The sequence below is a fragment of the Polypterus senegalus genome, chromosome 13, assembly GCF_016835505.1.
Source record: "Polypterus senegalus isolate Bchr_013 chromosome 13, ASM1683550v1, whole genome shotgun sequence".
Classification (NCBI taxonomy): Eukaryota; Metazoa; Chordata; class Cladistia; order Polypteriformes; family Polypteridae; genus Polypterus; species Polypterus senegalus.
The window spans coordinates 25,828,655-25,841,891 of NC_053166.1; the positions used below are offsets into that span (position 1 = coordinate 25,828,655).

At 40.6% G+C, this 13,237-nt stretch overlaps 1 protein-coding gene across 2 annotated transcripts in view; it reads right to left on the bottom strand.

Annotated features, from left to right (window-relative positions):
• Window positions 1-13,237, bottom strand: part of spock1 (SPARC (osteonectin), cwcv and kazal like domains proteoglycan 1) — a 605,301-nt gene that overhangs the window by 151,562 nt on the left and 440,502 nt on the right. For both annotated transcript variants that reach the window (XM_039774114.1, XM_039774113.1), the window contains one exon: window positions 7,131-7,245. In XM_039774114.1, coding sequence (XP_039630048.1) covers window positions 7,131-7,245 — 115 coding nt within the window. The remainder of the gene's footprint in view (window positions 1-7,130; window positions 7,246-13,237) is intronic.

A 13,237-nucleotide genomic window follows, 5' to 3' on the forward strand; every position in this document is an offset into this window, starting at 1 on the left:
GTTCTTGAATGACCCAGCCAGAGCCCTGACTTAAACCCAATTGAGCATCTCTGGAGAGACCTAACAATGGCTGTCCATCAACGTTTACCATCCAACCTGACAGAACTGGAGAGGATCTGCATGGAGGAATGGCAGAGGATCCCCAAATCCAGGGGTGAAAAAACTTGTTGCATCTTTCCCAAGAAGACTCGTGGCTGTATTAGCTCAAAAGGGTGCTTCTACTAAATACTGAGCAAAGGGTCTGAATACTTAGGACCATGTGATATTTCAGTTTTTCTTTTTTAATAAATCTGCAACAATTTCAAAAATTCATTTTTTGGTCTGTCAATATGGGGTGCTGTGTGTAGATTAATGAGGAAAAAAATTAATTTAAATGATTTTAGCAAATGGCTGCAATATAACAAAGAGTGAAAAATTGAAAGGGATCTGAATACTTTCCGTACCCACTGTATATATATATATATATATATATATATATATAAATATATATATATTGTGGTCCCCGGCCGAGGGCTTGTGCCTCCACCAGACCGCGAGGGGGCGTCCATCCTGGTTAGGTTGGGGGCCTCGGGTACAGGACTTAGAAGCCCAGCCCTGTAGGGACCTGTGGCCACCGCCAGGCGGCACCCGATGCCGGAATATCCCGTGTGGTCCCCAGCCGGGACCAGAGGAGGGCTTGTGCCTCCTCCAGACCTCGAGGGGGCGTCCGTCCTGGTTATGTTGGGGGCCACGGGTAGAGGGCTTGGAAGCCCAACCCTGTAGGGGCCCGTGGCCACCGCCAGGCGGCGCCCAGGTGCCTGAGGAATCCTGGAGCCCAACATTTCCTCCACACCAGGAAGTGCTGGGGAGAAGACGACAGGGGACACCCGGACGGCTTCCGGGTGCGCAGCCAGCACTTCCGCCACACTGGGGTGTGGCTAGGACTGATTGCCGGGGAGCAGCTGGAGCCCATCCGGGTTCCTATAAAAGGGGCCGCCTCCCTACAGTCATTGGCAGAAGTCGGGTGGAAGAGGATGGAGCTGGAGTGAGGACTGAAGGCGGCCAGGAGAAAGAGAGGCACAGGACTGTGTGGCCTGGACATTGGGGGAATCGGTGCTGGAGGCACTGGGGTTTGTGAGTGCACTGAACTGTAAATATTGTGTACAATAAACGTGTGTTGGGTGGAACTATGTTGTACGTCTGTGTGTGTGCCCGGGTCAAAGTTCACAATATATATATATATATATATATATATATATATATATATATATATATATATATATATATATATATATATATATATATATATATATATATATATATATAATTCCAATGTCTGTAGGTCTGTCTTTCCATTTTGCATGAGAGAACTACTACATGGATTTAGATCGTTTTTTTTTTTTTTATAATTTCCTTGAACATTCCAGTTGATTTTGTGACTCTCATCGCGCTAAGTATCATAGTTCACTTGCGGTACCAATTTATTTCTGCAAATCTGAGAGAGAGGCGGTGTGCCGATATGTGACCTCAGGAGTAGGGAACTGGGCAGGACCCTCCTCACTCACGTGCCAGCCTCTGTTCGAGTCGCTGTACCTCTCGCCACGTGTTGAAGCATGCCTTGCCTCCACTTAGCTTGCGATACCTATTTGCTCAGTAGACATAATCATCTACATATTGTTAAAGAGTAACATTTGATGTTTTTAAGAGAGATATCACAGCCACGTGCTCTTCTCTCCATGAGGGCGGCGCTCTCCCATCAGAGCTGAACAGGATCAGATACAGTGGCAACGTTTGTCATTGGAGTGTACCTACCTTCCGCTTGGCCAGAGATACCTTGCCAACGTTTTGCTTTTTTCCCAAAGCTACATTCTCGGCCCTAATAACAAAACCAAAAATATTGTATATCTAGGTGCCCTCGGATATGAAACCTATCAATATAAATTCTTCTCAGTACAAATTATTATATATTTTTTTCTTATTGATTTTTAAAGTTTGTCCTGTTTCACCACTACACGGGCGGAGCCGCAGGAGACAGCTTGTATATATATATATAGAGCTCCCATGGCTTAAAGTGAATGTGTCAAATCATATACTGTTCAGACATATCATAATGTTTAAAGAATCATTAAGTTCAACTTATGCCAATATACCGGTCTGCTTTCTCAGAGGATCCCACAAATTCAGATTCATAAATATAACACATATCATTAGAAAAATCAGAAAACTATGGTGTAATAAACAAGAGCTATCAAATATGAATGCACTTCTTTCTTTATACACACATACATACAGTATATATATAGATATAGATATACTGTACATATATATATATATGTATCATAGTTCGCTTGTGGTACCAATTTATTTGCGCAAATCCAAGAGAGATGCAGTGGGCCGAGGGGTGCGGGGTGCTTCGTACCCACGTGCCAGCCTCGGGCATATCTTAAATCTGCTTAGTTAGAGAATGAGAGAACTACTTAATGGATTTAGATCAGGTTTTTCTCTATAGTTTGCTTGAACATTCTGTCGATTTTGCGACTTCGCTCATCATGTTAAGAATCATAGTTCACTTGCAGGAGCAAAATATTCACGCTAATCCGAGACAGAGACTGCAGGCTGACGGGAGGAGGAAGCGTTACGTCAGGAGTACTGAGCCAGGCAGGGCCCTCCTGACTGTTCTGTTTCACTTCTAAGCGGGCTCTAGGGATCCATACTCCATTACAGCCAAGTCATTTCCTGGGTGTATGGTTTAACAGGTAGAAGTTCCAGGCTCAGCTCCTATCTCTGACTCCCCTGAGAAAATCTGATTGGTCCATTTCACTTGCTGCCAATCGCTAGAGATGAGCAAAGCGATTTGCAGGAAATTTAATCCGTAGCCAAGCCAAACAAATTCTCAAAATAAATGCTATTTTGCTACAAGTGAGTCCAAGGAACTCTCTGTAGTTCCCTGTGATCAAACTGTGGGGAGACACAGATCAGGGCAAGGGAATAAAAACCATTTCTAAAGCTCTAAGTGATTCTAGGAGTGCAATGCCATCAATACTTGTGAAATGAAAGGAGTTTGGAACCAACAGAAGTCTTCCTAGAGTTGGCCATTTGTCCAATAAAGTAAACTGGGCAAGAAAAGCCTCCATCAAAGACATGAGCAAGAACCCAATGGTCACTCTAACAGTAGTCTTCTGCTGAGATGGGGGTACTGGTCAGAAGGACAACCATCTGAGCAGAACTCCATCAATCAAACGCGTATGTTAGAGTGGCCAGACAGAAGACATTCTTGAGTTAAAGACATAGGATGAATGAGTGAAAACATTCTCTGGTCTGAGGAGACAAAAACTGCTCTAAGCGCTCCGTCTATCAAAGACCAGACACTACTCATTACTTGCCTACGGTGAAGCATGGAGGTGGCACCATCATGCTATTGGGGTGCTTCTCAGCAGCAAGGAAAGGGAGACTGGGCAGAACTGAGGAAAGGATGAATGTGGCCACACACTGAGAGATACATGAAGAAAACCTGCTCCAGAGTACCCGCGACTTCAGACTCGGACTACGGATCACCTTCCAGCACGACGATGACTCAAAGTTTACAGCCAGGACAACACTGGAGGTGCTTCAGGACAAGTCTCAGACTGTCCTTGAAGAGCAGGCCAAGGTCCAGACTTAAACCCCATAGAGTATCTGTGGAGAGACTTGAAGATGGCAGTTTACAGATGCTTCCCTCTATCCAATCTAACAGAATTTGAGAGGATCTGTCAGGAAAAATGTGGTAAACTGCCCAAATCCAGATGTGCAAAGCTTATTGGGACTTACAGTAAGTTAAGAAGAGTCAGAGCTGTAATTGCTGCCAAAAGGGCTTCTACAAACTACTGAATTAAGGTTCTGTATACTTACACGAATGACAGATTTCAGTTATTGAATTTCAATAAACTTGCAAACCTTTATGAAAACATGTTAATATGGGTTATTGAGTGTTCGTTAATTGGCAACAAATGCAAAGTTTTTCATTTAAAATGAAATCTACAATATAGTAAATTATGTAGAAAGTGAAGGGGTTGGAATACATTCTGAATCCAAAGAAGCAAGCTTATCTATTGGGGATTTGGCAGGATTAGCATTAGGAGTAAAACCCACCTGAACCGAGGACTCCAAAGCCACAAAACGCTAACCACCCTGCCATCATGCAGCCCTTGGAACAAACAATAAAAACTATCTCTTTGCTTGTCACGCTAATAACATGCAGGGCACACTCACAGCTCAAGTGGCGCATGTGATTTGATTAGGGGCCGGCGCCGTGCCTCGTGCACTATAATCCATATTGCTTTACTGCAGGGCGCCACTCAATATCGGACGATACCACGGTCCCGAAATAGATTAGAATCAGGCGTCCTGACAGCAGAGCAAATTGAAGAGATGCTATAAATTACAAACTGGATATTAGTCAGACAGCCGTCAGGCCCGCTTAGATAACACATGAATTATGTGATGTGCTCTTTACATCCAGCTGTATCTGCACTTCATCCCCCACATCCCAAAGATCCCCTCAGCAAAGGGTGTCCTGGTTCTATTAGAATTTTTTTTTTAATATTATAGCACTTTTTGCTTGAAAATAAGATGATAAAATACTTTGTGCAAGTTATTACAAAAGAAAGAGTGCAGCTCAGTACAGCAGGGCTCCTCTGGTCCCATGTGGATTTCACTCCAACTGAGCACACCTGCCTATCCCTGCAGCCTTTACTTTTTGATTACTTCTTGGCGTGACTGTACAGAAGCACAGAAGCACAGAAGCAGCGCACAGATCCATTTTGCAGACCCTCAATGCCCTCACCGTCAAACTGCTTTTTAATCAGAGCTGAGCGGGTTCCTGCTTTGAGCTAGCCTCCTCGTTTTCATGCATTTGAAGTCACTTGTAGAGTGGAAACCTGCATCTCTGAGCGAAGATGAGTGATCTGCCATCAAACCTGCTTCTCTAGCACTGACCACTTAAAAGGAATGAAACCTCAGCAATTCAATAATCATAACGAAGACCCGACACATTACAGTAAGGGCAAATATCACCATCACAGTCAAGAACAGCACAGATTCTCCTCCACAAGACATTATCAAGAGCAAAGTCTGGTGCTTCAGACTTGGCCTCCACCTCTCATGAGCAGGCAGCATCTGCAGAACATAAGCAATTCTCTCAGAAGTGCCAGTTCACCTTGAGGCCTTCGCTATCACATCCATCGCCTGACATTCTTCAGACTCGAAAACAAACTGCTCAATATTCTGAGCGAGTAAACCTTTAAAAGATACAGGAGATATGCTGCAATGCAGGATTGGATATGCATTCAAATGTCCACATGTGTGTCTTCACCCTCGATGTACAAGATAGACAGACTCACTTATTCTGTGGCTCTCCTCAACAAGCTGACCGGGCTGAACGGCAAGATAAGTAAGTGTGTAACAGGAAAGAAATGCTTGAAGGCATTTATATAGGAGAGACGTTAAAGGCACTACATGAGATAGATAGATAGATAGATAGATAGATAGATAGATAGATAGATAGATAGATAGATAGATAGATAGATATGAAAGGCACTATATAATAGATAGATAGATAGATAGATAGATAGATAGATAGATAGATAGAAATGAAAGGCGCTATATAATAGACAGATAGAAATGAAAGCTGAGATATATGATTGATATACTGCATATATGATAAAGAGATTGGACAGATGCTATATGTTAAACATCTGAAAGACATTATGTATGATACATAGTGATGAAACATATTAAGAACGTTGTATGACCTCCATTTTGGTTTGTCCCAAGCCTAGAAAAATAGGGAATGTTGGCATAAGGAATGGCATCTTGCCATATATGTCAGGCCGAAAACTATAAAACATTATCGTCACACAGACTTTGGAAAAGATAGTAAGATAGGAGATTGGAACTATATGGGATACATGATTGGAGTTATGTGATAAATATAAAATCATTATATATGATAGGTACATATGTATGAAGGTCACGCTGTTTGATAGTGCTAAGAAGTGATATATACAATGCAGGATAGGTCGTAATAATATTGCCTAATGAAACACGCAGACCTCCAGTTGCATGAATTTCTCCATCTTTGTTATTCTTGCATTCTGTATCCCACATTTCATGCTCCGCGGTCTAGCCCCAGTAATTACACATGGACCACCTGTTGCATTCATTTCTCCATCGTGGATCTTGAATTCTGGATCTTGCACTTCATGCTCAGCCAATGTTGTTGCATTTCTTCTTCTTCTTCCTGTTATGGTGTTCTTCATCATGTCCTCAGGCTCTGTGATTTGTTTGAGGCTCAGCAGATGTCATTAGTTGTCTTTTTCTTCCTGCCATGTCACTTCATTTGCCTATCATTTTTCCATAAAACAACCAGAGCCCTGGACTTGTAAGAATTAATTTTGGTAATTTCCCCATCTTCATGCAAAGAATGATAGACACGGTTCCAAGGCAGTATGGTGCAGAGTAGGAACTCCAACATCTGACATGATTTTATTCTCTACTTGAATATGATAGACAAGCTTGTTGGGCTGAATGGTCTGTTCTTGCCACAGTTGTTCTGATAGATAGATAGATAGATAGATAGATAGATAGATAGATAGATAGATAGATAGATAGATAGATAGATAGATAGATAGATACTTTATTAATCCCAAGGGGAAATTCACATACTCCAGCAGCAGCATACTGATATTCTAATATTCTAAGCTGGGATCACACGATTGGTCACTTGAGGTGATCAGTGGTGCCCTAAACAAACTGATATCATCTAACCTCTCGGTAGCCCCAGTTGTCACAAAATTCCCAGTAGGTTTGCCCCCTTTAATGGCCTATATGTAATATAGCTGCTGTCCTTTCCCATGCCCTGTGAGTACTGTTGCCTCTTTGACAGAGCCATAGTTGTCTTTACATCATTCAGCCACCCTGTGCTTTTCAGCTCTGACCTTTTATTTGTGATCATTATGTTAAAATATTCTCCTCCTTCTGATGCGTCTATGAGAGAAATGTCACTTTAGGACATAATGTCACTACCAGGGACTCCCAGTGCTTTATCCTTAATGGCATTTCCCAGAATCACCTCCCAAAGAACAGCAGCCACACAAAGGAAATACTTTAAATACCATTCTTGTTGGCCTTTGGCTTGACCGTTTCTTGTCCAGGCAGACAGGGGCAAGGTCCATCACACTTGACAGAGATGCTCTTCCCAGAAGAACAAGCCTGGAATTCCATTTTGCACTGCAAAAAAATAAAAACACAAAAGAAAACAACTTTGTCAGTAATGTGCAATGGCAGTTAGTCAGGTCTCAGGTGTATTAATTTATACTTCTTCATTTCAAACACGATTATTTATTTATTTATTTGTTTATTTAGCTGATGCCTTTAGTCAAAGAGACTCACAAAACAAGTTACAATACACAAAAGAATGATTACAAGGTGCAAACATCAAAAGCAAAAGAGAACAAGAAAAAAGAACAAAGCAAGAGGGAGTTGTAGTAGTACTACTATATAATTATACCTCCAGCTAGACTATGATAAACAGAATTCTAAACTCTTTTGGAGTGCAACGGCAGACATTTTGCAGAAGAGACACTAAATGGTTCCAGAATATTTAATGAAAAGATCCCTAAACGTGAGCAAATTGGGAACAGTTGGAATAGCCGAAGGGAGATCATTCCACGGCATTGGTACAAGTATAGTGAAGCCTTGTCTGGAAAGAGAAGAGATGGTCAGCAGCAGGTCCGCATTAAGACCTTTAGAGACCCTAAGCACTTAAAAGATTTTGGGTTTCCCCATATACAGTTGTGCTCAGAAGTTTACATACCCTGGCAGAATATCGGAAATATTAGACAGTGTCTGGAAAACATTCCTCCGTGCTTCACAGTTCTTTTGCTTTCCCCATGGCTTGGTATCCAGCAAAGTCAGTGCAGCTCTGCATGAATTTAAATTGACTATTTATGCACACACACTGACTACAATACAAGGGGTTACAGGTTTTTGACACTCTACCCTTAATTACCCTTAATTTGAACCTGTGTGTGTCAACCTGAGCAGGGCCGCTGCTGGCCAAATGGGTGCCCTAAGCAGAAATTTACTTTTGTGCCTTCTCCCCCAAATATTACGGAAGTAAAAATAAAATAATAAAAAAAACACCTACTATAGGGGCCAAAATAGAACTTTATTCAAATAAAAGTAAATACATGAGGGCGCCTGCGTCATAACGTGTGCTTAGCCTACTCTGCGTTCCCCGTAAAATGCAATATATACATTTAGATTTTTATTTGTATATATATATTATTAATATTAATTTATTATTATAATATATAAAAACGATTTTTTGACCAGCTGGGATGGTGCCCCCCTGGGAGTTGGTGCGCTACGCAGACTGCATACTCTGTGTATAGGGAGCGGCGGTATTGAGCCTGAGTGTTTATTATCAGCCTCCACATTCAAGGGTATGTAAACTTTCAGTCAGGCCCATTGGGGTGATTTCAGTTATCATTATGATTTAAGAAGGGCACACACAATTATGCAATAATAAATTGCCTCGCCTGACAACACCCTCTAATTAAAAGGAAAGCGTTCTGCGCAGTTACTTATATTTTCCCAACAATGGCCAATATTTCACAAATTCTGCCAGGGTTTATAAACTTATGAGCACAATTTTATATCAAAGCAGCACATGCATGTATAATAATAAGAGGAATTTCTGTGTGTAGATTCAAAACACAAAATTAATTTTGTTTCCATATAAAATTATTGTATAATTTTTTTTTCAAAATTATCATACAAATTGTGTATAATTATGGTATGCTATGCATTATCGTACATGCCATAAAATTATCGTACATGTACATTATTTGTCGTATGTCTGCCAACGCTCTCACTCTCAATAGATGACAGAACGGGACAGCCAACAAGATCAGGACAAGAACAATCACATGAGCCTTGGTGGACCGTGTGGCAGTTACCAGATTCTAATTCTGTTGTATTCTCAAGATTAATATATGTCATCAATCTCTATCATTACTATTTTATTATTATTTATTATTATTGTATATATATGTCATTTTTTCATTTAATGTGGGAGGCCCTTTTTGTTGAACTGTGTTCAGCTGCACCGTTTGCAGTTTTTCTCCATATGATCCATGGAAAATCCCTGGGGTTCCTCACTTCCTTTTATGCCCTAAGCACAATCACTTTATCCAAATCCCAACACTGACAAAAACAAAATCAAAACTGATGTTAGCACCCTTAACAGATCTTCTTCTTCTTCTTTCAGCTGCTCCCGTTAGGAGGCTGCCACAGTGGATCATCTTCTTCCATATCTTTCTGTCCTCTGCATCTTGTTCTATTTACTTTGCTTAATGGTTAATTCAGCCCTGGTCAGCAGATAGCTAGTGAACAGAGATTTCTTGAAGGAACATATGTACAGGTTAAATATTGGAAGTACTGAGGAACAGAATCATTTTGGGAAGCATAGATCAAGACACAAATTTTGGAGTGAATCCCAGTTGCACTAGCAAGCCAGTGAAGAGAGAAACTAAAGCAAAGGATTGGTAGGAGTAAAATGAAGGACAGAGAACACCAGTCAAGCAGATGCATTCTGGAGAGGTTGTGACATCATGACAACGCTCCGTGTTCTGGTACGGCATTTTCTGTCAAATATAAACATTATGGTGTGTCCTCATTTATCTTATTCACTAAATCTGGCACCAGGTGACTTCTGGATCTTCCCCAAAGTTAATATGACCCATGAAAGGTAAACGTTTTGAATCAACTCAGGACATCGAGGCAACTAAAGACACTCATGATAAAGGACTTCCAGAACTGCTTCACAAAGTGGCAGGAACGATGGGATAAGTGTGTTTGAAGTGATGGGGAGTATTTTGAGGGGGATTAATGGCACTGTGTCTTTTACTGTAATAAATTGCTTTTTATTTAAACACCAGTAACAGCGTACTGCACGATAACGTGTAGTGAATACACTTGACTTGAGCATTCATAGTTTTCATTCTCTTTCTCTGTATGTTTATCATTCGTTTGCTCAGAGGTTGATGTGCTTGCTGCTTCCTGAGAAGCTCTACTATTCTCCCCACTAGCGGCCCACTTCTTCTCTTCTTTCGTCTGCATCTTTTCACATTTAAACTGATTAAGTCAGTGTTTGCATCATAATTACTTAGTACGTTTTCTTTAAGCTGGCACTTAAATCTTCAATCTGCCTCAAGAATGATTTAAGATATGAAGAGGTAGGGGAAGTAACGGTGAAGGTGGTAGGGATGAGAACAGAACCCGTACGCATGCGACACACAGCCGCCCTGCAAACCTCTGTCGAGAATTGATTCTACAATAAAATAAAAATAAAAAGAGTAATAAAAATCATCAGTCTGAAAGCTGGTAGTAGACGTCACGTAGTATATGTGTACCAAATTTCAGGTCAATAGTTCAAACAATTCGCGAGCTACACATGATTTAAAATCCTAGACAGACAAACTGACAGCCACGGTAGTGTATTATATAAGAAGATTCCCTGTATTTTTTGATCACACCTTGTATGAAAATGTAGAATGATCCGAAAGTCGAAATAAGTATCGACTTTTAATTACCCCACGTTTTCTTACAACAAAACATTACAAGCCCAACAAAGAAATAATTAAGTTTAACAGGTGCCAAAAATACAACTCCAAAGCATACAGAGTAAAATATCTATGACATGAGTATAAATATGACAAAATAACCAATCAGACAATAGATACAAAGTAAAAATAGCAATTGGAGAAACAGTGCGAGCCCACTGAATGAAGCGATCAGTCCTCAATTTCTTCAATAATTATTGAAGAGAATATATCATGAAGCCTAAACAAGCATAGCATCAGGAGGAACTGAGCTTGGTGCCACTCGACATTATACGTTGATAAATGACTTCTTTTGTGTTCATTGATTGAATTCTTTTTCAGTATACTGAATTTTGGGTAGGTTTCATTTTGTTTTTGACCTTGTTCTGTCTGTTTTGTGTAATATTGTGTTGTTTATTCATTTTTCTTCTGTGGTTTATGTTATGCATATCTAGTGATGTTTGCTATCTGCCCTGCCACCTTTATGTGGAGTCTAAGGAGTCGGGCCTCCCTAGTTAAGTAGCTATTGTATGGATGTGCAGCATTTAAACCAAAGCTGCTGATGATTTAGTAGCTTCAGCCTTGCACTTTGATTTAGATTCCTGTTTTTGTGATTTTTTTTCTGCTCTATTTGGATTAACTGAATTTGACCCCTGGTACTGCTCTCTGTCTTGTGATTTCATTGGATTTGATTACTTTAGATTTTTCCCTTTCGGGCAAAAACTCTTTTGCCTTACTTTCGTCTGCTTTTTTAAGCCTTAAATGAACTCTTTAACTATAAAGGAAGTTTGTTTTTGTTTGTCCTTTGGAACTAAGTAAGGAGGTAGTCTGATGTTTTAAAGCCTTAGTCCCATTTTTGAGCCTGTGCAGGCAGAAGTCTTCCATTTGAGTTGGGGTTGTGCTCTCTGGGGTGAGGCCTGCTTAGTTGACTCAGACCTTTGCGGAGAGGGAAGGTCGGGTTTTTGGTTGCTTTTCAAACCTTGAACTCCTTTTCACTCTTTTAGAGTGGTAGGAATCACAACACAGTCTCGATGCCCTATTATAAATAAGGAATACAATCACCATTACTAGTGTTATCACTATCATTACATTTTTCCAGGTTGAGAGATTCTTTAGTAATGGACTTAGGTAGGCTAACCAGGCCTTCTCCTCCCCAGAAAGTTCATCCAGCCACAGGGGAACATCCTAGATGCTCTCAGGACATTCAAGAGATATAATTCCCTCCAAAATGTTTTGAATCTACCTTCTGGTCTTCTTGCACAGGGCTGTGCCAGGTATATCTTTTTATGGAAGGACCCTGGTGGCATTTTAATCACATGCCCAAACCATCCCAAACAGCTCTTTCCTGATCCAGAGATAAAGTGGTTACACTGCTTAGTCATTCCATTGTTATGAAGCAGGAGTTCATCATAAGTGAAATCCTTAGGGGTCTCCATAGTAGCTGTGGAGCAGGCCAATATCTTCACTGGTACACCCAGCAATTGTGGGACACTTCATCCAGCCAGGTCTTAAAGCTTCAGAAGCAACAGGCCCTTAAAAAGAGAAACTGGCTACACAAATACACGTCCAAAAACACTGTAGCAAATGAACCCCAACAGAGATAGGGCAACCATCAACCTTTGGAAGTGTATAAGAGGAAGACAAAGAATCTTTATAAAACAGAAGATTCATTTCAAAATGCTCTGTAATCCATAAATGCTCAAAAGAACACAAATGGCACAAATTGTGATCATTAAAAGAGCTGAGGTCAGAAATTCACTAATAATGAATCAAGAATGCAATAGTACAAAACACAAGAGGACTCCCCAGTACCAAGTGGAGAAGCCTTTATAGGACTGGAGGGGCGGCTCAAACATGAAGACCTCTTGAGGAACCGCCCACAAAGCAGAGAGGACCCAAGGGAACACATGTCCACACATAGGGACATGAAAACATATACACATTACATAAACAAATATAATAGACATAGAGAAAATACTTGAAATCAAACAAAGAAGAAATAAAAAGGAACTTATACAGAGAATACAGAACCTGAAGAAGCTATATAAATAAAATGTATTATTATTATTATTATGAAGAAGAAGAACAAGAACAAGTAGCAGAACCATAACACCCACATTGTTGATCTCTTTAACTTTTACTAGCAAGTGTGACAGGAATCCCTGTGCAGAAATCTTATGGTGGTCTCTTCTACTCATGGCCTCATTCATTCAGTCAATACTGACTGATAGATCAGCAACATTAGCCTCAGATCTTGATTCACCACCTTGGTCCAATACAACATTCAAGACCCTGCTGCTCCTGCAACGATTCCTTGGTCAGCATCCTGACCTACTCTACACTACTTTATTAACAAGACCACGGGGTGATTGGTCTCCTCCACTTGGGGTATTTACTCCCCCCTTATCTGCAGGAAGTTAACCTCTTATTTCCAGGGAAGAATTATGACCTCAGATTCAGAGGTGCTGATTGCCGTCCCATATGCACTCAATTCAAAAGTAAAAATTCAGAAAATAAAATAAAAGTGTTATCCCCTAAATACTAACTGACTGAAAAACATTTGCTTTCAGATGACTGCCCAGCCCTCCATCATGACAAGAATGTTCAGATCTCTT